The sequence below is a fragment of the Labeo rohita genome, chromosome 24, assembly GCF_022985175.1.
Source record: "Labeo rohita strain BAU-BD-2019 chromosome 24, IGBB_LRoh.1.0, whole genome shotgun sequence".
Taxonomy (NCBI): domain Eukaryota; kingdom Metazoa; phylum Chordata; class Actinopteri; order Cypriniformes; family Cyprinidae; genus Labeo; species Labeo rohita.
In genome coordinates, this window is record NC_066892.1 from 29,233,911 (window position 1) to 29,258,743 (window position 24,833).

The 24,833-nt window shown below is 38.1% G+C and overlaps 1 protein-coding gene across 1 annotated transcript in view; it reads right to left on the minus strand.

Annotated features, from left to right (window-relative positions):
• Positions 1-1,129: 1,129 nt before the first annotated feature.
• Positions 1,130-24,833, minus strand: part of vstm2a (V-set and transmembrane domain containing 2A) — a 55,895-nt gene continuing 32,191 nt past the window's right edge. The window contains exons 3-5 of the mRNA XM_051097582.1: positions 12,486-12,536; positions 11,301-11,640; positions 1,130-5,889 (exon numbers count right to left, since the gene is read on the minus strand). Coding sequence (XP_050953539.1) covers positions 5,813-5,889; positions 11,301-11,640; positions 12,486-12,536 — 468 coding nt within the window. The 3' untranslated portion in view covers positions 1,130-5,812. The remainder of the gene's footprint in view (positions 5,890-11,300; positions 11,641-12,485; positions 12,537-24,833) is intronic.

Here is a 24,833-nt window from a genome sequence, read left to right on the forward strand (position 1 = left end):
GTAAGCGTGTGTAAGGAAAGAGGGTGCTTTTACAATCAAATGTTTATTTATTGTGCTCATATTATTCGTTGAGTGACTATCGGCGCTGCTGACGCAGAGGTCACTGGCTCAAATGACCCAAGGAACTGGACGGTACTGAGGTTACAATTGTGTCCTGGCGTTATTACGTCCTTGAAGAAGGTCGTTAACCCCGGCTGCTGCAGGCAGATCGTCTCTTCAGTGTTTCATGCTACAGTACCTGCTCTCGTGTGGATAATGTGATTATGCATGTGTTTTTGCCAAAGGTGAAATGACCACTGGACTAGCAGTACTAAAAGTGCTGACTTTAATTTCCAATGACACCAATCAGGAATAGAGGAGGTTATCATTTAATAACAGCTTACATTTTTACATGTGCATGAAGCTTTTATCCACAGTGACTTACAGCAATAATGCTATTGTTTTTCTTTCTTAGATGACTTTAATGCACAAGTTGTATGGTAAAGAGCAGCCCGTGACTATATGGCAGATTATTTGTTTTACATGACCTTTCACATTGCAAATATTATTTGCATCATACAGTACTAAAATGGTTGTAGATCTGGCTTTTCGTGTAGATCTACTGATAAAGTACTAAAAAAAAACACCTTCATTGGTACTGTAAGTGCTTCAGATTTTGTAAGTGGTTTTAATGAAACCACTTTTATCCTGCACCTCCAAAACATCACTCATGTTTCATATTTCTCAAGAAAAAGAGAAAGAAAAAAATACATACCCAGGATGCAGCTCCAAAATAAGCTCCAAAATATTAAATCCCCACTGGGATCCTCATTTCTATGGGTATGAGGCGTATAGAGCCTTAAAAATGAACACATCAAAATAAAAATTAAGAACCTGAGCATAAAATCATATGGAGATGTTTTTAATACTTGAGCTACAGGCTCACACACTTTGTTTTGATAGAAGGAAACAAGATACTTTTTGGAGATTTTTTTTCTAGAACATTATTTGATCTTTAGACATTCGTCTTTAACAAGTATCAGCTGAATGCAAAGTGACCTGCGTTTGGATTTTAACCACTGAAAATGCTTGCAACCTACTTTTAGAGCCATATTGAGATCCCAGTATGTCTGGAACTGAACCATACAAGGCCTTAAAAATGGACATACCGAAATAAATGTTTGTTAAGAGCCAAAATCTAAAAGGATGTAAAGATATCTTTAATATTTTTTGAGTTACAACCATGCAAACTTTGGAAAATAAATAAATAAAGTGCTTTTTCCCGCTTTTGAACTGTCACCATTGGCATATAATGCAAAAGACTTTACTAATAGAGCTACCAATCTCTGTGTAAAAATAATATAATGATGTTGCTACCTATCTGAAGCCATTTAACCCCCTTTGAATCTCAGTGGATTATAGTAAATATACATCAATGATAATTAATATTTTGCCATTCTTTTTCATTTATGTATTTCTTTCACTAAGAAGAGACATTATCAGAATCAAATTTTGTTTTAGACCCTATAGTCCAATCTGTTTGTGCATGATTGAAATTTTCTGAAGCCATACTTTACAGTGTTTTAATATACAGTTAATATTTTAATATAGTATTTGGATTATTCGATGGAATTTCAGGTCACGTCTCTGTTTACCACCTGTCATAAGCTCTCAGGATTTATGTAAGACTCAAATACATTTCGGGCAGGGCCTTTAGTGTACTTTCTTCAAGCAGCTTCGCATTGGATACCTGATAAAACGGGTCTAATATAAAAACGTTGAGCTGAATTTTCAGGACCGCTTTATAGAGGCATCCAAACAAGCCACAAATGTGAGTCTAATTTAAACTTTTTTCAAAATAGCGAGAGACGTATTGACTTGCATTCCAGTCTATTTTCTTTTCAGCATTTTGTGTTTGTTTTTTGAGGTGAATGAATAAGAATGAAGATGGTGCTTCAAAGAAATGTAATTATTTCATATTTCACGGTGTGGAAATGCCTTTGAGCATTTAATACAGCGACGTGTCGTATCTTTCCTCTCATACTCAGTCAATCATCTATTATCTGATCAAATTCATATTAAGCTGGATGTTCTTTAAACGTCAGGTCCTTTAAAGCACATCTGCAGACGATACACAAGCGTCTCCTTTCATAAAAAGAAAAAAAAACGCTCCGGAAAATCGATGCACCGCATATTGTAAATCACGCTGCACGTCTCATAAAAAAATCTGTCTCTAGACAGCCCGTGAAGATAGTTTATTAAAATTTGGCTCATTTTTTTCTTATATTACAAACTTCAGCTTTGCTCAGCCATGACAGCTTTACATTTTAATCATGTAGTCATGTATTTGAAAGAGTCCGGTAAACATTTAATTAAGACTCCAACAAGATGGCAAAGAGGTGATCCATATATATATACACACACACGATTCCATGTGTTGCCAGTGATGACGCATTTGAAGATCTTAACCTGCATGACGACTTTCGGAAATACAGATCCTGGGAGTGGAAGGATTGATCTCCGTATGCTTGTACAATGGATTCGTCGCATGCAGAAATCAACACGTACGCATCCAAAACCATATCCAGAGATCCAAGAAGCGGCTCCATCTTCGCTTATTGTTTTGGAAACACAAAGAGTCTCTGTTTCGTCAAACATAATCTCTGTTCTGTTAGATTCGGCTGCTGCTGTTCAGATTTCCGAAACAGAGCCAATATCTCCAGAGGTTTGGCCAAAACCGCTTCCCAAAGGACGGAAAGTCTTTCCCATAGAGATCTCCAAACAGATGGCAACACGTAAACACGTAAAACATTTGTGTCCTTTCGATTCATTGTGATTGTAAATCCATACACATATACAATTTTCCTTTCTGTGTAAAAAAGGAAACAAATAAGAAATGGAAAGAAACCATGCGGATTGTTTTAGTTTACAGTGACTTTTACACAGGCTGTACAAGGCATCAAATATATTCATCTGAATCCCGTTCTACATAAACATTTGATGAGTTTTTGAAGTATGACAACCCACGTCATACTGTTAAAACGCATCGTGTGCCCTATTTAAAGTGCCGTCTTAAAAACAAAGTTTAATGTAGATCAGCCTACTCAAATCAACAAACCTACGCCGTACATTCCCATCGACGGACTCTCAGATAGCAGCTGCTCTGAAAGTCACATATGCCCATAAATCTACAGAGAATTTAGAGCTTCCAGCTGGTTTTATGATTAGTTTTCCAATTATAAAGAGTACAATTTGGCAAGAATCTTGCTGAACAACCTTCTATTGCATGACCCGCCTCATTATTCAAAGAAATACCATAGCATATTTTTTGTTTCAAGGCCTCGCTTAGGGATCAGCATCGCTAAAGCCATCCAAGTACAAATAAACTACAGTTTACATTACCGCATCCAGCCCAGAAACTTCCATAAGGAAGCATCAATGTAACAGCTTTTTTTCCTGCAACAACATAACGTAACAATTGTGACACATTGTAACATTTTGTCATCATTTACCCATTACTTGATCGTTTTCTTCATCTTTTCGTTTTTTTCTTCTGATTTAGTTTTTTCTTCCTTTTCAATTTCCATTTTTTCCCCTAAGCTGCGGCTCAAATGACAAAACTGCATTGAATGTATAATAAAAGTAGCCTGTTCTATTTTTCAAATAATCTGAACCCATTTTAAAACTTTCTCATTATAACATTCAAAAGTTTTTGCCTCAGGTATCAAATTTCAAATGCAACTGGCTGTCGTGTGTCTTGAGACCAATTGCGACATGCCAAGCATGTGTAAACGAATATATTTATAACATAAATACAGCATAATTAACCATATTGTGTATATAACAGAAATTTTGAGTGAAAAGCAACATTTTGCTGTTGCAGGATAACAATCACTACATGAACGTTTCCTGTACGTGACAGCATTTTAACAGCAATTGATGTTGGTTTCGTGTTTGTTGTTGAGAGACTCTTATGTTTTAATCCAAGTGTAATCCCAGTACAGCTGCCTTGAAAGCCAAAATTGAGGAACAAACACTACACACAACTTCACCATAGGTGAGAAAATGAGTTTTCAGAAAGCGAGCGTAGATTTGGCATAATACATGGGGCTCTTGTGTGTTTTGTAAACAGTACTGCAATGTGGCCATCTCAGCAGTCTTTGGTTAAATGATTTAAAAACACCTCAAGACATCAATACAAGAGCAGAATGTCAAACAGAATGAATTCCATCAACCGCAGCTTCAGATTCCTTTCAAAACCTCAACATTCCTTAAGGGACGTCTTGTTCTTGTTGATAACACAGTGTTGGTTAAATGTCACCATCTTATTTTCAACCACTACCGTCGCTTTTAAAATACGGTGATAAGGGCATCATGGGGGAATATGTAATTCTGATGTTTTTTTTTTCAACCTCCATCTCAGTTATTAATCTCAAAATGTTCAATCTGACTCTGATTAAACAAAATAAGATCTGTCAGTCAGTCCCTTCTTCATTCAGTTCTCAGCAGAGAAAGTTTTAGTGCCATATTGTGTTCAGTCACTTGTGATGTTAAATGATTAGGGTCATTTTAGGTTAGGACTAAGTGCCTTCTGCATACGAATAAGCTAAACTTGCAATGCCGATTTGCTTTAGGGAAAATGTTACCCTCTTGAATGATTCGTGCTGCTTGCAATCAGCAAGGACAAACGCAAATATATATTCTCTTTTAGTCAGAAAGTACTAAGCCATTCCATTTTTAATTGAGAAAAAAAAAGATGAGAGAAAAACAATTGTCAACGACTATTGATTTTGTCAGCCTTAGTGGAAATCCATGATGCAACGTGATTTTGAAGATGGTAAACACACGGCGGAAATGACAGTGGCTTCAAGAGGTGAAAAGCAATCATCTTCAGCACTTTAACAAAGGTGAATCATACTTCAGATGTTTAGGAGGACACAATCACAGCATTCAATAGCGCTGAAGGTCATGTAACACCTTTAGTGGCGTGAAGGTTGAAAGCTCAGGACATTTTTATCGATCAATTCGTCTGACCCTCCACTCTCTCAAAAACTAAATAAGAGCCAAACAAACAATATCTTTTCAACTACACTGAAACGATGCTCTGAAATGGCGTTATTGTTTGTGAGATTGGATTCCAGCCATGGACTGCTATGCTCGCATGCTACATGCTAACTTAACGTGACTCTCACGCAACGTGAGTGTACGGCGTTACCGACAGGACGGAGTGGCAAAAGAACATACTCGCATTTATTATGCCAAAAAATAAAGCTGTAATGCAAATCACTGTGATTTATCACATAGTCAAGCTGAGCTCAGTTAGCGATCCAGACACTATGTACTAAGCAGTGGTGCTGTTCTTTTCAAGGCTGTTTTTGCATATGAATATGCAACGAGCGAATGGCAGCTGTACAGAGCGGAGGGAATTTAAAATCAAATACTATATATATATATATATACTGTATATCTGTTCATATATTCATATGTTACACAAATATAGACTCTTCAGAGCATGTATTAAATTCACAGCTGGAGATCAAAGGTAAACAAAAAAGCAACCAAAAATATATATATATGGGGTGCAAGATCCCATAAGAGTCCGTGTCCGTTTGTTCTGTCTGAAGTTTGATTTGGAGCGTGAAGCACGTGTCCACTATGGCAGTTTCCTTCTCCTAGGCTTTAGAAAGGAAGGTGCTTCTGGTGATGATCGTTAGACTACATTGGGTGCAGTGTTGAGGGACGAGTGTGCTGTCCGCTCCGTCCAAATAGCAGGCAATTTTCTCTAGGCTCTGAAATAAGAGTGATTCTGGGAAAAAGAGTCACTGTCTTGAAACTATAGCCACGCTCCCCTCATGAGGCCGGACGTGAGGAGGAGAATAGCAAGTCCATTACTCGTGGATATCCTTATACCTGTGGGGAGAGATGAGAGGACATTGAACAAAAAGGTAAAACGGAAGCGCTTCATCAAAAATATAAGCGAAACGCAGCCGGGCTAGACTTGATTTATACATTACTAGCTAATCGCATAAGAATACTTCAAACTGACATGTTTTTGCTGTTCATTTACTGGATTACTGGATATAAGGAATGATGATGCGTGCTGAAAATAAACTGTAATGCTTCATGTGTGTCCACACATATTGTAACCCAAAGACATGATTACAAGCTGTTCCACAATATAAGTTATGTACTGTATGTAAATGATCTAAAATGCATGTTTTTCAATATTCATGCTAAGGTTTGTGCTAAGATGGATTTTTATTTTTATTTTTTTTTTGAGTTTTGCATTGACATTTTTTGACCATTTCAGTGTGGAGGACGCAGAAACAATATTTATAGACAATTTTTTTTTTTTTTTGCACAGGCAATTCCAGGCATAATTTACATGAATTATAATATGATGTGCATTTGTAATAGTTATTAAGTAATTGCTGGCTTTCCGTTCACCTGTTTGTATGCAAATTTAGAATTTGCATGTAAGAAATCCTGAATGTAAATGCTTGATGCAGAATTACAATTTGCATATTCATCAATATCAGCACAAAAGTTTATGTGCTAAGCTGAAGTGGATTTTCTGGAGTTTTGCATAAGTCAGAAAGTGCATTTCTTTGTTTTATCAAAATGCTGAATATGGACAAGGATTATACTGTACTTAACTAAAACTAAAATCATAAAAAAAGTAAACTGAAATAAAATATGCATTAAAATCAAGTTGGCAATTTCTTTATTTTCATTAGTGTATCTTGATGTTCTTAACTGAAGCTAAAACTGAACTAAAAAAAAATAAAATTAAAGCATAACAGATAAATTACTTAAACATTAAAATGAAAATTATATTTATTTCAGTTATATTCAAATAACACTAAAATACAACAAGGAGTTGTGTTGTACCATGTTTTTTTTTTTTTTTTTAAGCCATTCATTCCAGCCATTTTAATACAAATTTCAAATGTGTGTTTAAGAAACCCTTGATGTAAACACCTGATACGTATGTAAATTTGCATGTTTTATTAATATTTGCATAAACATTTAGGTGTTAATCTGAAGTGGAATTCCTGAAGTTTTCATTCATTTATTCCATAAACAATGTGTTTTGATCATGTTGACAACATCCTGCTTTTCATTGTGCTGAGTGTATGACTGCAGAAAAATGTCTATGTTTGTACTGAACATTTATGGAGCAACAAAAAAAAAAAAAAAAAAAGAAAAGAAAAATCATACAAGTCATTCATTTTGTTTCAAAATCTTATAAATGTATGAGGTGGTAAGGGAGGCCTTTTACCCCACAAATATGTTGATATAAAACACATATTTTATGCAGAAACTAAAAAGGTGATTATCTCTAATATGAACACCCAACATAATATATTATATTTACCATCTGAATCTAACCATAAATGGAAAAATCAGCCATCTACTAATTATCATGTTAATTATTGTGCCTTTTAGCACCAACAGCAGGGGCGCTTTTTACCCCAAATACCATACTTTTACATATTCTTTCATTATTTAAAACCTCCTGCTTTAATTGTCTTAAACAAAACTGAAAATCATTAAGAAGACCATTGTCTCAGGATATATTGAATCATTTTAGAGATTCACTTTTGCTACTTAAATCTAAACATATTTAAAAACATCAAATATTAGATCAAGTAAGAACAGAATCGACTTTTGCATGAAGCATCAGCCAAGTTTGCATGTGCATATTGAAAAGTATATATGAAGAGTTCAAATGCAAAAGCCTCTAAATCCATCTATTTCTTTAAAATTAGCATTTCTTTCTGGCTACTTTGTATAGGTTTCTATGTAAGTGCTGGTACTTCTGATTGGGCTGAGGCTGGAATTTAGCGAGTTTGAAGCAAAAGTATTTGATGGATGTATAATATGTGTCAGGAGCATTCACTCACTATCATTATCTCATTTTTGACTGAGATGGCTTTTAGCTGGTTTTGCATCTGAACTCTTCATATATATATATATATATATATATATATATATATATATATATATATATTTTATTAACACGAAGTGCAACCAAAACAACTCTGAACCACCCAGGTAGCACAAAATAGTCTGTTTTTATTGGTCTGTGTAAATAAAGAAGACGCTATCTGGCTATTCACAGAGGCCTTGTGCTAAAACCTCCCCATATAAATCAAGCTGAAAACTGCCATTACACCATGAAAAGGGATTAATGTGCGAAGCCTCCTGCAGCCCAACCTGCCTTTCTAAAGGCTTTTCAGAGTATTTTTAAAACAACCTATGTGCTGACAGCTGTGTTACAGAGAAACACAACCACAGCTCTGTGCTGGAAGGAAGTTATAAAAACGCAAAAGGCATTAATTTAATAAAATGTTTTTTTAGTGGTGCAGGGACGCTTTGATAAATGATGAATCTCTTCCGCTTTCTCCAGAAAGTCAGTTTCTCGGTCCTATTGTTAGCAGGTTTGATCGTGTTCCATTTCTCGCACGGCACTATAAATACGCCTGAATTTTTGAACTGCATTTCCTGTTGTTTTTACTCGTATTTTTTTCCAGACCTCCTTTGAACAACGAAAATTAGGTGCGATACAAGGCCTGAAGACTTCAAAGCAAATGCGATCTGATTCCGCTCTGAACTTATTGTGCACCTGCCTCGACTACAGAGGAGCACGGGAGAAGCTCAAGGATGTATACGGGCCATAAAAGCCCAGAAAACAAGGCAACAAAGAGGAAATGGGAAATGAAATATTCAGTAAATCACGATGACATTTACGGGATTTTTCCGTCAGACCGAGCGCGGCGGCGGGAGGGGGTTTGGCGTCCGGGGAGCTTCGCTGGAGCTCTGTATCAGAGAAGAGAGGAGGATCCTCCCGTGACCCTCTGCTCCTCTCTGCCAGATCTCATTTGGCCCGAGGTGATCAAGCCGAACGGGAACTTTCCTGAAACAAGCAATCGCGTCGGCCCGAAGCTTCCTCCCCTTCGTCTGCTTGCAGAGAATAATTAATCATTCCTGCTGGCCCTTTTAACTCGGGGCCGAAATGCACTGTCGATTATGCGTCGCATCTATACGTTCATTACCAGTCGCATCTGATTAGCTGTAAGGAACAGTATGAGTCATGCCAGAATGTCTGCGGCTATAATTACAGCCTGCTGATGCTGTAGTAGACAAGGATCCGTAAGGTTAAAAGAGCACGGAATACTCATGTTCAAGCAATACGACTCAAACGTAATTATAGTGAAGGTATACGGCATGTGCCTGCAATATGACAGAATTAATCTGACCTATATGCTGTACAAATGATGAGTTAGAAGAATGGTAGATGGTAGATGGTAGATGGTTGATGGTAGATGCTTGATTTTTTTTCTTTGTTAGAGCCTTCTCTATTCTTGTTCAATATTTCCCAGCATCTTTTGTGTCTTTCTTACTCTTCAGCTCAAGCGGTTTGTAAGATCTCTGCTGGTTTCAAAGAGTTCAGAATGTAAGACCTGGCTCTTATTCAAGACAAGACTTATTCAAGTTGAGAACTGAATTGAATTGGCCAGGCTGCACATGATGTTGATTTAAAATGACAGGAAGAGGAATTTATTGAAGTGCAATTCAAGGATATTTAGCAAGGTTATTCCATTTCATTAGTCCAGCATGATTAAAGACACTACTTGCATAATTGACACTAATTATGCATACGCTACCAGTCAAAAGTTTTTTTTTTTTTTTTTTTTTTTTTTTTAAGTCGCTTCTTCTTACCAAGCTTGCATTTATTTAATCCAAAGTACAGCAAACACGATAATAACATGAATTTTATGCATATTTATTCCCTAAAATGTAGATTTTGAAAAAAGAACATCTAATTTAAATTATATTTTACTTTTTATAACTTTTATTTACCAAACCAAAGTTTGCTTTCAAAAGAGGAAAACATTTGGTGTTTTGAGCTCAGTATAACACCTATAGTCCAAGATTATGACAGTTTCTAAACTCTATTACTAGTTCCTACAACAGTTACCTATTATTATATTTAAGTTTGCAATAATATGGTGTAACTAATTTAAAAAGCAATAATAACTGGTTGCATTGTTTCCCTCTTTTATATGTGACCCTGGACCACAAAACCAGTCATAAAAGTCAGTTCTTCCAAATTAAGATTTATACATCATCTGAAAGCTGAATAAATTTGTTAGGACAGGACAATATTTGGCAGAGATACAACTATTTTAAAATCTGGAATCTGAGGGTGCAAAAAAATCCAAATTATTTAGATAAATCATCTAAATAAATCATCTTTAAAGTTGTCCAAATAAAGTTCTTAACAATGCATATTTCTATTCAAAAATAATTAGTTTTGATATATTTACAGTAGGAATTTTACAAAATATATTCATGGAACATGATCTTTACTTAATATCCTAATGATTTTTGGCATAAAACAAAAACCAATAATTTTGACCCATACAGTGTATTTTTTGGCTATTACTACAACTACACTGTAAAAAAACAAAAAAAAAAAAAAAAAACAAAAAAAAAACACAATTTGTTGAGTCAGCTTAAAATAATTTGTTACCCTGCTGCCTTAAAATTTTAAGTTCAGTCAACTAAAATAAGTTTATTCAACTTGAAATGTTAAGTTGTACTAAGTAACAACTTAGATATTTGTGTTTGCTAAACTAAACAGATGGGTAAGTAACCCAGCTGCCTTAAAATTTTAAGTTGATTCAACTGAAATATCTAAGTTGTCACTTAGTATAATTTAACATTTCAAGTTGAATAAACTTTTTTTGAGTTGACTGAACTTAAAATTTTAAGGCAGCCAGGTTACACATTATTTTAAGTTGACTCAACAAATTGTTTTTTACAGTGTATACCCCAGCCACCTAAGACTGGTTTTGTGGTCCAGGGTCACGTATAGCAATGGAAATGTACAAGTATTATAATTGCAATAAACATAATGTAAAACTTTACAAGTGGGTGACTTGAGTTTAAATTCCAATTACTTAAACACTAAAGTAATTAAATGTAGCTTATTAAACTTGCAGTGACTGGCCATAAATATCTTGCTCAAACATTCACTGTTATGCACATATTTTAAATGCTAATTTAAATGCTATTTGCTTCCTCATTTGCTCAGTAGAATACAGTGGTCAACACAAAAACAACTATGACTTTCGTTATCAAATTGCCAGAACTGCAATATCTTTGTTGTCATTCTGTCTAGTCACAGATGATTAATAATAAAATCTTACAGATGCAAATAAAGCTGTTTCTTATGGCATTCTGAGACATGTTGAAACGCAACGACTGAACATTTAGAGACAGAAATGGGTCCCCCGTAAAGCATCTCGTACCTGACCCTGTGCTGTGCTCCACTGTTTTGGAGTGTGACGTCTGCGAGGTAGAAGTGGACTGGGACCTCTGGTCTGAGCTCATGCCGTTGCTGTCCTGGCCGAGAGCCGAGCCGCTCTTGCGCGGTTTCTTATCGGTCAGGTGCAGTGGCGAGCTCTTCTTAATGGCCCTGTTGCGAGGGCGCATGGTGGCGTTGACTTTCAGGTAGGCTTGAGCTTTGTACTCCTTCAGCTCTCCGTAGTTGGCATCTGTGACGCGACATTCGTACAGACCCTCGTCGTTCTTGCTCACCCGAGAGATCTGCAGCTTGTGGGAGATGTCATTGCCTTGGACCTTGACTGTCTGTGAAGAGAACGAAGACAAATCCTCACATGAACTCGTTGCTCTAGACCGAACAATAAAATCTTTATTTGCCAGTGTCTTTGCTTTAGAGGCCTTTCATAACAGCAGATGCCATCAAGTTATTTAACCCTATAAAGCCTGTTTTATAATATTTGGTGCTACTTCTTTTGCCTTCTGATGTCATCTTTTGTGATCTTTTTATTCAGTAAAAGCTCTTTTAGTGTAATTGTACAATCGGCCACCTTCAGCTGGTGCTTCATGTGCCTTTTTTTTTTTTCTGTCAATTTTTAGTGATTTTTGTCAAGTAAATGTAAGAATAACTTGAGTAATTTTTCCAGATAAACACTTACTGGACTCAAACAGCTTGGCTTTACTTGATTCTCCATTAATTATTATTTTTAGAAAAATATATTTTTAGTCTCTTATCTGATCATTAGGATTTTTTGGAGAACGTTTGTTTCGAGAAACTTTACTTTCACTGTTCCTCAGTGGATAAATGATCTTCCCAAGCCTCCAAAACATCTCACATCTTTTGAGGAATTTATTTGTTCATTTCTCAATCATTGCATTATATGTTTGGATCATTTCAATCTCATCTTACTAAGACATATAATCGGAGATAAAGAGTGACCACTGATATATGCATAGTTTTATGTCAGTATTGGCTATTTTTACATTACAAGCATCAGAATTTCACGACATAAATATCAGCTTCTGCACCAGATTGCACATTTTTGCTGAGTTTGAGCTGTTTTCCCCTCTATATTACGGATCAAATATGACACTTTTCTTTTAGATTTTGTCTAAAGGTCAAGTAAACGGTTAGCCATAGATCACATACTCACACTTATTTTGGTCCCCTCTTCATCAGGATCTGGATCTGGGATCAGCTCCATCTGCTCATAAACAACAACAATTACAATGTTTAGGGTTAAAAATATTGACATTTAATACCACAAGGAAATTAAGGCATAAAATGTGAACAATATCCAAAGTTAATTTACACTTGACCACACTTGTCAATTCTGAGACAGAAATATATTTCAATGAAATGTAAATTTCCTACTGTAAATATCTCAAAACTTAATTTTTAATTTGTAATATGCATTGCTAAGAACTTCATTTGGACAACTTTAAATGTGATTTTTCTCAGTATTCAGATTTTGCACCCTCAGATTCCAGATTTTCAAATAGTTCAAATAGTAATCTCGGCCAAATAATGTCATATACTAACAAACACATCTATGGAAAGCGTATTTATTCAGCTTTCAGATGATGTATAAATCACAATTAAAAAAAAAAAAGACCCTTATGACGGTCTTTGTGGTCCAGGGTCACATTTATAGTGTAATTTTACTTTGTACTGCAATAGTAAAACTACAGTACTTTCTTTACTGTACAGTCTCAATTTCTTTACTTGAAAGAGTTAAACTTTCAAGCTTTTATTTTGGTGGAAAACTGCAGGGAAGCCTTTTATCTTTATGTGACAACATGTTTCCAAACCCGTCTTATCATAAATCTAGTGAAATGCTGCAATCGTCTGTCCACAAACTTGTTGATGATTATACAAAGGTGGAAATAAAGCAGATCTAGTGCATGCTGTGCTCACAAATACGTTAGATCACAACACATGCAGAGATGTTCGCTACATTAACTATAAATGTACACACACACACACACACACACACACAATTCAAAATACACACACTCTGTTGCTCTTTCTCACTCCCTTTTCTCTTCGACAGTGAATTAACTCAAGGCCGGAATAAACTACACCACATTTCTCCAGATTTTTACCCCAGTTTACAGTCTGAATGCCAGTCTGCAGATTTCAGTTGAAAGATTTAATAGAAAATCCCATACTGTATTATAGACACAGACTCTGATTCCATCCAGTCAGAGGATATTAAAACATTTGAAACAGCTGATTTTAGAACACACATGCCAAATATACACTGCAGAAAAAAAAAAAAAAAAAATGAAGTGTTTTCACACATACTGTTTAATGCTGCTGAGAGGTGGTTTAAATCTGAAACTCCAGAAGGCGCCGTCCAATAGGTCTAACTCAATCTGACATAATGACATCATTATCACATGCCACAGCTGATTGGTTCTCTTTTGTATCAGTAGCCAATGACGTTGCTGCTTAACATTCAAATACTCCGCAGTGCTTGCCGTAGCAGTGCAGCGCGCTTCAGAAACCCTCCAGCTTCCCCAGCTCCACCTGTATAGATTTGCTACAGGGTGATTCATGTATGCTACATATGGGGGTTATTCATTTGTTATATATATCATGATATAACCACATTTACTCAGAAATTGCATCTTTATACAGTGATTTGACACTAGACCTTAAGGTAGGTCAGAGCAGGCACAATTTAGTCTGGCTTTTATGTGGCATTGTGTCTCAACACTGAATTTTGGGCAGGCACAGAGCAGCCTTAACTCAGCTGAGTAAAGACGCCTTGGTAGTGTGTGATTTTCAGTCCATGCCCAGTTTTTCTTCTGTAAATATTTCAAAGTTGGCAAGTGTGTGATGCCTGGTGTTTTAAAATCTGCTCAGATTTTGAGAGTCGAGTTCCAGCCTTCACCACTGAACAGAAAAGAGTGAGAAAGAGCAGATGGTACTGCAGCATCAGTGCTGCGGAAAAGTATGGTATGCTTTAAAATATTACGAATTCATATTTATAGAAAAATACAAAATCAACATTTTTGCCAATACTAGAGATGACTAAATTCACTTGCAGCATTTAAAATGATTGATTTTATGTATTTTATTTGTTTGTTTGTTTAATTGAAGATGAAATAAAAACTATTATATAGTTATAACTAATATAACTATTATATAGCTATTATAAACTATGTATTATCTGCTGTTCGCTGGCCTTAGCTTGACAACCAGCTTATCAGTAACAGTCAGAATTTAAATATCATTGCATCTCTAATTTACACATTATACACATAGAAATAATGCACAAAATGTCAGTGAACATATTATGTGTAGAGAAAAAAAAAAAAAAAAAAAAAAAAAAAAAAGAAAAAACTCCCAAAATTACTGTTATACAAAGATACTTGTTTTAACCAATATTGTGATAGGGTATATAGTTCATTGTTAAGGTTCGTTGTTACTTTCTTCTGTTCTGTCCATGCAATAATTAGGGTACAACGGGGCTAAAGGTGCTCCGACGAAGTAAAAGGCAGCTTTGATGTTATTTTCTTCTAAACCACTAGATGTCACAAAAATGTGGCGTAGCACTTTCCAAAACATTTGCTTTTCAAGATGCACGTGCAAATTTGTCTGATCCTTGACACGATCACAGGCTTCAGCGCAAAGTTGATTCTGTGCATGCTTGATCTGATATTTGATGTTTTTAAAAATGTTGTAGATTTAAGTAGTACAAGAGAATTGCTAAAATAAATGCATATACTTCGAGACAAATGTCTTCTTAATGATTTTCAGTTTTGTTTAAGATAAGCAACAGTTTTTAAATAACGAAAGCACCCCTGCTGTTGGGCCTAAAAGGCACAATAATTAACATGATAATTAGTAGATGGCTGACTTTTCTATTTATTCAGATTCAGATGGTAAATATCATATATTATGTTGGGTGTCCATCTTATCGATAATCACCATGTTTAGAATGAAACCATCATATTTAAAAACATATAATAAAATATCATTTGTTGTTACTACTGTAAATCTATATTACATTATTATGAGATCTCCCTCAATGCTTTCAGAATCTTTACATTTTAAAATGATTTTGTTTCTGTACTTTAAAATATAAAATCTAATCTAAAATAATCTTAAATATAAATCTAAAATTCATTTTTTATATTAGCATATTTTAATGACAATATATTTATTGAACAAAAATTAATTCTATTATTTTTCAAAATAAGCAGAAGATAAAACAAACTTTGCTAAAGTGTTTGTTTTTAACAAGTATTAACTTATATATATATATATATATATATTGCTAAAACAGTTAAACTAATGTGTCGGTCAGATCACTTTTATGCATTATAAACTTTTAAACAACTCTTATGTTTGTGTGAAGTGGTGTTTTTTAATTAATCAGCTAATTATCGAGCTGGTTGGAACGCAAAAGGTCAAATAATTGAGCATCAAAATGGCGAGCTGTTGATTTATCGGTTATCATTATCTGCTCAGAAATACTGTATCTGTACGTTTCTAATTAGAGACATTGGGGCTTGTGTTGCAGCGACCTTGAATTGTTGTTCCGTTACAAACGACACTGTTAAAAACCATTTCAGAAGCACAGTTAATTGTTTGTTTAGGGCCGGCACGCAGACGGCGAGAGGTGTTTCAGTCGCCAGCGCTAAAGCGAACAATGATTCATTAGAAGCGGCACAGGAACAGATGGCACTGCAGGCACCGTTTTCTGCTCTTTAAGGAGTTTGAAATATTCAAAAAGCAGCACATCAAAAAACAATCAGCACAAAATCCATCAGGCTAAAGAGGAATAATGCTTCCGCCCGACGACTCGTGGTCGAATAATGAACTTCATCTGCTTGAGGTCTGAGCCAATTGGTTTTAAATTAAGCAATAAGGAACAGATTAGATCCATGGTAAACATGTTCATCCTTAACGCCAATAATGTCATGTTTGCTCTCGGCTCTCCCGAAGTATTGTACGCTCTGGCTTCATCCCAGCTAACCTTTTGAGAGAACACCTTGAAAATGAGCTCAAATGAAGACGCTGAGCCGATCCCACTTGATCTGAACCCAGATTTAAAGCCGCCTGTGCTCTATGCATTGATTTTTAGTAGGCATCATTTATTTAGACGGGAGAAAGTGCCAAATGGCATTTTGAAAAGGTAGACCTCACTGACGGGGTTGAGCGTAACCGCAGAGGATCCTCATGCTGCCACAAGATATCAACAACATTGGGCTGAAATGCTGCAACTTTCACTGCGGTTTTACAGAAGGGCAAGCAAGGATAGAGAGACGCTTTCTGGAAATGACTGTCAGTCTGAACCACAGAACTTACAAACTCAGCAAGGTGTGCTGGTAAAAAAACTGCACTTAATACTTAATACATAATTTTAATGTAGGCCATCTCGATTCCATGTCTATTTATATGTATATACTGTACGCATAAGGGGATAAAAATGCAGCTGAAATGCCTTTTTTTAGCAGTATTTGCTTACATTCACTGTGTGTACTTATACAAGTGTCATTAAAAAAAAAAGTTATTAACTTTTTAAATTTCACATTTAAAGATAAAGTGTTTAATCATTTCTAAATATTTATTCAAATGAAAAACTTAAAAATAAGTAAGCAGGTATGACCTGCAATATTCTAGATACATGTATATTTAGTAAAGAGCCATACAGGTACCTAGTGGGTAAACCATGGATTTACAAATGAAAAAGATTTTTTTCCGACCAAAAATGACTCTAATTTGCCTCTTTGCATTGGAATGTAAAACCAATGCAAAAAATAAAAAATAAATAAAATAAATATTTATATATTAATAGACCATAAATACTGGACAAATAGTATTTAGCACTGAATGATCTCAGTACTAAATACTAAAAGCGCAAAGTTGAACTAAAATATTATTGAATTAAAATATAGAACATGTAGAACTAATTATTGAACTAAAATATAGAACATTTATTTAACTGAAAAATAGTTCAACTGTATGGTCACATTATAAGTAAGCAATACCTGAGGGTTAAATACAAGAAAACCATATTAACCCTTACGAAAATTAACCATGGTTTTATTATAGTAAAAGTGTAGTAACCATGTTTTTTGGCGCATGATTACCATTTGTATAACCATAGTTTTTCTACAAGTATGATTAAACTATGCTTAGTGTAGCAAGACCATGGTTAATTTGTGGTTAACATGGTTTACCTATAGTAACCATGTTGTTTGCTTTTATTTGTGGTAAAATCATATTTAATTTTCGTAAGGGTTGCCTCTCCATCACTCCAGAATAAAATTATACTGTAAATGTCATCAATGTAACAATCAATGCATAATATGCTGTATTGTGAAGCTGTCATCTCTATCCTACTTAAACACGTTGGTTTGTTTTGAGAGCTTGGTGAATCACGTGACCGCGTGGTGGCGACGCCGGTGAGATCAAATCTTGTCGCAGCACTGTTTTTCAATGGCACTGGCATTAACAGAAACGCTACATTTTATGATTTAAGCCACATTACGTGCGCCAAAACGGTATTTATCGTTTGAATGTAGTATTAAAACCAATTTGCCAATTTGGCGTGAGATTTGCATGCAGAGTGAGAGCGTGAGACAGACCCTGATATACGTGAGTTGGCAACCCTGGTGTTGACTAACATACTAAAGCACATGAAAAGTACTCGATTATCATTTTAACTGTGGTGTGTTGTTTAATATTGCATTTAAAATGTATAATTTGTACAAATTCATCACTGCAAATGTGTAATTGCAAATATATTGAAGTACAAGACATGCGAGTGTCAGGTTGTGTGTAGACGGAGACGTAGGGAGACGAAATATAACAAAAAGGGCTTTAATAAAATCCAAAACAAGAGTGCATCAAGACAGGAACAGCAGGGAAACACACACCAACATAACTTTAAGAACAGACAACAACCACGGTACGGAATCAGCATTATAAAGGGGTGATAACGATACAAAGACAGGTGAGAGTAATTAACCAATAAAGACATAACAAGAAACGGAATGGGAAAGACCATATAAGGGCACAGAAGGGCGAAACCAACAAAACAGTCCACAGGGGTGTGACAGCGAGTTTCCATAGAAATGACTTTAAAGTATATTTTAGTTTATCATAAATACTTGTCAGTGCATTCAGCAAAGCACAACCATATTTTTAAAGACAACAGAAATAATAATATTACAAATAAAGATGCACTTAAGTTCACCATTACACGGTGAAATTGCATTTAATGCCAATGTAAGCTACAATACAATTTCAATTAAGTGCCTTTTAAAGTATATTATTTTTAAGTACTTGTTTTAAAAGTATACTAAAGCGTACTTCGTATTTACGAGGGTAATAGGTCATGGTTAAAATAACTAGTAAAAACTAAAATTAAAAAAATTTAAATGTGACTTGAAATAAATAATAACTAAGATAAAATATATAAGACATTTTATTCAGCTCCCATTTTAAGTTGTTAACTTTACGTAAACCACTAAAAATCACAAACACATCAGAATTACTAAAACATTAACTAAAATTAAAGGTGTCATTCAAAATTATTGTATGATAGTATTTCAGTGACTTTAAAATAGCAGTGAAACAGGTTCTGCAGATGCTATAAGGCTTTTGAAAGGGGCTTCTGTAATTTTAAACTTTTAAAGCATGTTTAAAATCATGTACACTTGACATGACATGAGATGAATAATAAAAGTTATTTGACATGCAATGCGTCGTCTCATTATGATCACATGACCAGCTGAACGCAACTCACTTTATCTCAGTAATAACCTTCTTATTGCACACTTTCACTCGTGGAATGAAGAATCAGAACTAACATTTTTCTCCAAATGAATTTATCTATACTGTGTCACGGCACAAAGCTGATGTGAAATTTCAGAGCAGGACAAGCAGAAAATGAAAGTGGTTTACTCTTATCAAGCACATCAAACCCTCCAGCCTTCAGGCCAATTATTGTGTAAGGAAGCTTTTCTCAGACAGAACCTGCCAAGAGTCAGGATCTCAGTTTACACAGTATGACACACATTCACAGTGCTCTTCAGAAGTTTATATAGTTTTGTCCACCACTAAAGAAAAAAAAAGAGATAAAATGAGGGGAAATTCCATATAAAATCCACTTAAAATGCTGATATTGTTATTGTCGTCATCATCATTATTATCATTATAACAGCACCCAAAGTTAGCGAAAATATAAATAAGAAAAACACCCATAAACACATAAAGAAATAAACCAGTTGTTTTGTTCCATTAACAGTATTGAGAAGCAAAACTGCACAAGATATTGTTTTTAAATTGTATGCATTTCATTTTTTACCCAACTGGCGTTCTTTTAAGTATTAAGCATAAATCAAACTAAATTGAATAAAGTTTTTGCTTCAGAAAATACCAACTTGATTCATTAATATTCTCTTTTGTAATGCATTTCATATTGTCAGGATATAAATCCTATTATATTAAACAAACTTGCTTCTCAAATAAATGCGTCTAGTTTAAAAGACATTTTACTGGAAAACAAAAATTAAATACTGCTTAATAAAATCTATTTTGTGGTAGGGTTCTAATTAATTGTAGAAGTCCTCAATAATCAGGTTGGTGAAAGTAAGCTTTTGGAGCAGAAGAAGGACTTGTGCGTCCGGATAACTCACTCAGACCTGACGTCTGCCTAATACGGCCGTTGATCTCCATTACGCTGAGATCTCCTATCTCTGCTATAACATACCGGCCATTTAGCTGGACCTCCAGTAGCCTCCCATTAAAATCAAATACAATTAAACTAAATGTGCTCTAATGAATTTCCAATTTCACTAGCGGTTCTGGGTGTTCAGCATTGACTTCTAAGTAGTATCTGGCTTGCACTGCAAATGGTGAGTCTTTATTTCATGAACCCACTGCTTCATAATATTAAAAGAGATAGTAATTGGTCATGATGCAGGATGATTGATTGTGTGGTGAATTCTATTCGAATGCAGTTATGTGAGCTTAAACATTAAGATGTGAGGCCAAAAAAATCACTCTTTTATATTTATATCATATGATGTAGTTCAGCAATGTCACACCAGCAAGAGTGCTGTTTTCCCCCAATATCTGCACCATTGCTAATGTGATTTTGATTTTACACAATGGTTTAAAAAAATGTAAAAAAAACTTTTTTTGGAGGAAACGGTGACACGTTTTAATTTTCAGGATTAACAGATGGATAAACAGTTCATAAGAACAGCAAGCTTTTAAGAACCGGTGCAATAAAATAAAAATAAAATAAAATATAAAGCAAAATAAAATAAAATAAAGTAAACACTGGTTTAATAAACAAGAAGGTTCCCTTTCGAGGAACTCGAACTGCGTCCTCTAGGGGGCGCTAGGGGGGGGGAACGCCGTCAGCGTGACCCGTGTCTGAAGTATATATACAAAACAACAACAAAGTTGGCCGGCGACAGCCTATGACGTCACTGCCGGCGCGACTCGTCGCTGCCGGCGCGTCACTACCGGTGCGACCACAGTATAAAAGGACACCGGTAGAGCAGGACGGCCTCTTCTTCGTCTTCATTGACTCTTTGTCTGGAGTGTGTAGCAAAACGGTAAGAGACCCCTTTTCTTTGGAAAAATATGGCTAGCACTAGTAAGGCGTTTAGAAAGTGCGTGGATCCGTGTCCTCGTTATTTGACACCCGATGACACGCACGATCTTTGCGTCTTTTGTTTGGGCGAGGAGCATGCACGCGACGTCCTCGAGGGGGCAGTCTGCGTGCACTGTGAGCTTTTTCCCATGAGAAAGCTCCGTTCTCGTCTGTCTCTCTTCTCGAGGGAAGAGGGACAGCCACCTGTTCCCCGTGGCTCAGGACCCTCCGCTGCTGAGGCACGGAGAAAAATGAGCTCATGGGGATCCCAGGTGGACCTCGCTGACGAGCTAAAAAAGGGACTTTCCCTTTCACGCGCGTCAGTCGCGGGCGAGGACGAACTGCTGGCTGACGATGATGTTGTTTCTCTTACATCATCCGATCCAGCAGCTAGTGCTCTGTTGGGTCCTTCCCAAGAAGAGCAGGAGATGTTGGAAGATGAGGAAGCTGAGGCTGAACCCTTTCTAATCTCCTGCCCTGCATACGAGGAGCTGTTGGAGGTTATGGATCGCGCCACGGTAAGGCTTGACTTGCCGTGGAAGCGAGCCAGAGAGGTGGCGCCTCGGGGTCGTCTCGATGAGCGCTATCTTTCTGATCATAACCTCCCGGCCCAGGTGAGTCTTCCATTCCTTCCCGATCTGCATACGGAGATCGAGAAGGTATGGAAGAGGCCGTTTTCCTCACGCATCCATAATTTTCCGCACTCTAATTATGCGAATATTGAGGGGATGCGTGAGCACGGCTATCAGAGGATGCCACCTGTAGAAGAGACGCTGGCCAGCTATCTCTCTGTAGGTAAGGCATCTTCCCTGAAGACTCCCTCCCTGCCATCCATTCCCCTTCAAGTAACATCTCGTTTGAATGGCAGGGCGTATGCAGCAGCAGGTCAGGCTGTGGGTGCGTTGCACACTATGGCGGTGCTTCAAGCCTACCAGGCTGACTTGCTGAAAGATCTGGATAAGGGTCAGGGTCTTTCCCCGGACGAGGTTGCTGAGCTGCGCCGCACCACGGATCTCGCTCTCCGTGCCACCAAGCAGGCCGCCACTGCCATGGGCAGGTCTATGGGGGCCATGGTGGTTACGGAGAGACATCTGTGGGTGAACTTGGCTGACCTCGGGAAGAAAGAGAGGGGCTTTCTTCTCGACGCACCAGTCTCGCCTTCCGAACTTTTTGGTACCTCCGTTGAGACGGTGGTTGAGAAGTTCAGGGAGGCGAGGGCGCGCTCAGCGGCCTTCAAAACCTTCATTCCACGAAGGTCCAGATCTGAGCCCGAACAGTATGGGGGTCCTGGCCCGTCTCGCTCTGAGGGACGAAGACAGGCCCAGAAGACTAGTGTGGCCACTCGCGCCCCTCCCCCACCTGCGGGTGGTTCCGGGAGGAAGCGTGGGTCTAGAGGAGGTAGACAGGACCTGAGGGAAGTGATCCAGACGAGACAGCGTGCTCGCCGGGGTCAGAGTAGAAGATAGCTTCTGCTTATCTTCCTTTGGGGGCTCCTGTCTCCCTCCTCTTAATTCCCCCTTCATATTAGTCTCTCCACCTGACTGAGGTTTGGTGGTACTTTTCCTGCGCACCCCTGCCGGACCTATGATGTTTTAGGTTGGCTTTTTTGTTAAAAAGCAACTTTTACTGATGGTCTGGCTCGGCCTTTCGGCCTCCTCTCAGGAACCATGGATGGGTGAGTTCGATCCATTTTTCATGTCTAACTATGAATCATATTTCTAGCTCAGTGGTCGCTCCCCTTTTTAGGGTTTCTAATAAGCGATCTCTTTGAGGTAACCAGGTGAGTGCTGTCTTCCCCTACGAAAAATGAAAGCAGGGTAGACAGCCCATTTTTTATGATTTGCTGTACTCCCCTATAACCTGGTCTCTTCTTAATCTCTCCCGACAGGTCATAGTAATGGTCTAGATGGTTTCTCAGAAGGATTTTCTGAGTCTTCTGGAGTTATGCGCAGGAACCATGGTGGGGTGAGTACGACTCATGTTTAATGTGTCTACCATGCTGTATACAATTGGGTCCTGTTTTTGTGCCTTCCTTGGTAGGTCCTCTTCGAGCACCCCCCTCTGATCTTCAATCATGGTTATGGGCTGCTTGCCTGGGTCTGCCTCCCGTTTTCGAATAGGAAGCTTTCAGGTTCCCTTTACAGCACTGAGAAAAACTAGGACTTCGGTCCTACGTCTGGGTAAGCTCTTCAGAATCTCTTTTCACAGGGAGCTCCTGGACATTTTGGATAGACACATTGACCACCGGGTTAAGACCCTCTGTCTTCATCCTGCCCTGAGGGGCTTCGGTTGCGGGGTTTCCGCCCTTCACACAGACCTCCTACCTATGCCATCTGGTGATCTAGCGGTCGCCCCTCCGAGGAGTGGGCTTGGTCACGCTATTTCACTGTTTCTCAAGTCAGAGCTGTTTCTGTGGAAACCCTCTGAGTGCTCCGAGGAGCCTTCAGCTAAGCATTCTTGGCCCTTGGTCCCAAGGCTCTGCGGGTCTTGGTAGAGCAGGGCCCGTGCTTTCCATCGAGGAGGTAAGCATAGGTCTGTGTGGGGTGAGAAGGGCTTATGCCCCTTGAGAGGTTACCCACAGAACAGCCTGAGGGCTGGGGATGTGACTGCTTTCTGTGCAGTCTTGTAGAGGTGGCTCCCCGTCATTTCTGATCCCCGTATCTCTTCCTGGGAGTGTGCGACGATGCTCCCCTTTCTGCGGAAAGAGTTTTTGCTAGAGTTCGTCTTCCTTGGAGAGATCAGGTGTCCCTCCCATGTCTCGGGAGTGGAACCCGGTCTCGATACACTACCTTTCCTTGGTACGTATATCAGCTTCAGGGCAGTATTATTAGACAGTTAGCTGCGGCTACTGCATAGGGTGCTCCCCTCCCATCGAGGGTTTACCTGAGCACTGCCCCATTGGGCAACTGAGGTTCACCCTTACTGCCTTCCCCAGGCCAAAGGGAACTTTCGCGGGTCAGATCTCATCCAAGGCTTCTGTACAGGGCACGGTGATGCTCCCCTTTCTACGGAAAGGGTCTCTGAGCTCGTCCCCTGGGGGATCAGTGGCTCCTCCTGTCCATGGGAGTAGAAGCCTGTCGCGATACACTGCCTTGTCCTGTGTGGCTAAGTGTATCGGCTCTTGGCAGTTTTAGTGGATAGATAGCCGCGGCCTCTATCTGCTTGGCATCTTTGTGCTCCCCTCTCCTTGAGGGTTTTGCTTTGAGCTTTGCCTAATTGGGCGGCTAGATGCGCCCCTACTGCCTTCCCCTTAGAGCCTTGTTAAGCCGGCAGTGCTCCCCTCACCCTGAGGGTCTTCTTATTCCACCGTTTCTCAACGGTACGTCTAAAAATAGGCCCACATGTTTGTGGGCGCTTTCTCAAATCCATGTATATGGTAAGTGCACACGTTAACCTTTGGGCACTTTTCTAAAATCCACGCTGTGGTATGGAAGGCACCGGTGTTCTGCGTCCATTCTAAAATCCTTTATGGTAGGGATTCACGCGCTATTGCCCGTACCCTTTCTCGAGGTGGTCTAAAACCCGGTCGTCTCGGGTCCATCTCCAGAGCTTCTGCCAGGCTAAAAGAACGGTTTTTACGCGCCCTAGTTCCGGTGCGCATTTTATGCTCGCTCAACCGGGTTGAGCAGGGAGTTACCACTTGCGTTCTGTGTACGACTTCTGAGGGAGTCGTGCAGGGCTGCAGTAGCCCCTGTGTGACAGGCCAACCTGGGTATCCTAGGCTTCTGGCCGTATCCCCTTAAAGGAATACTTTGTTTCCAAGCTTGGGCTCTACCCCGGGCCGATATCTGCCCTACAGGTAAGTTGGGTATGCAGCCTAAGCTCTGGCCGTAGGGGATATGTCACTGACAGCCATCACTTTATCCTAGGGGC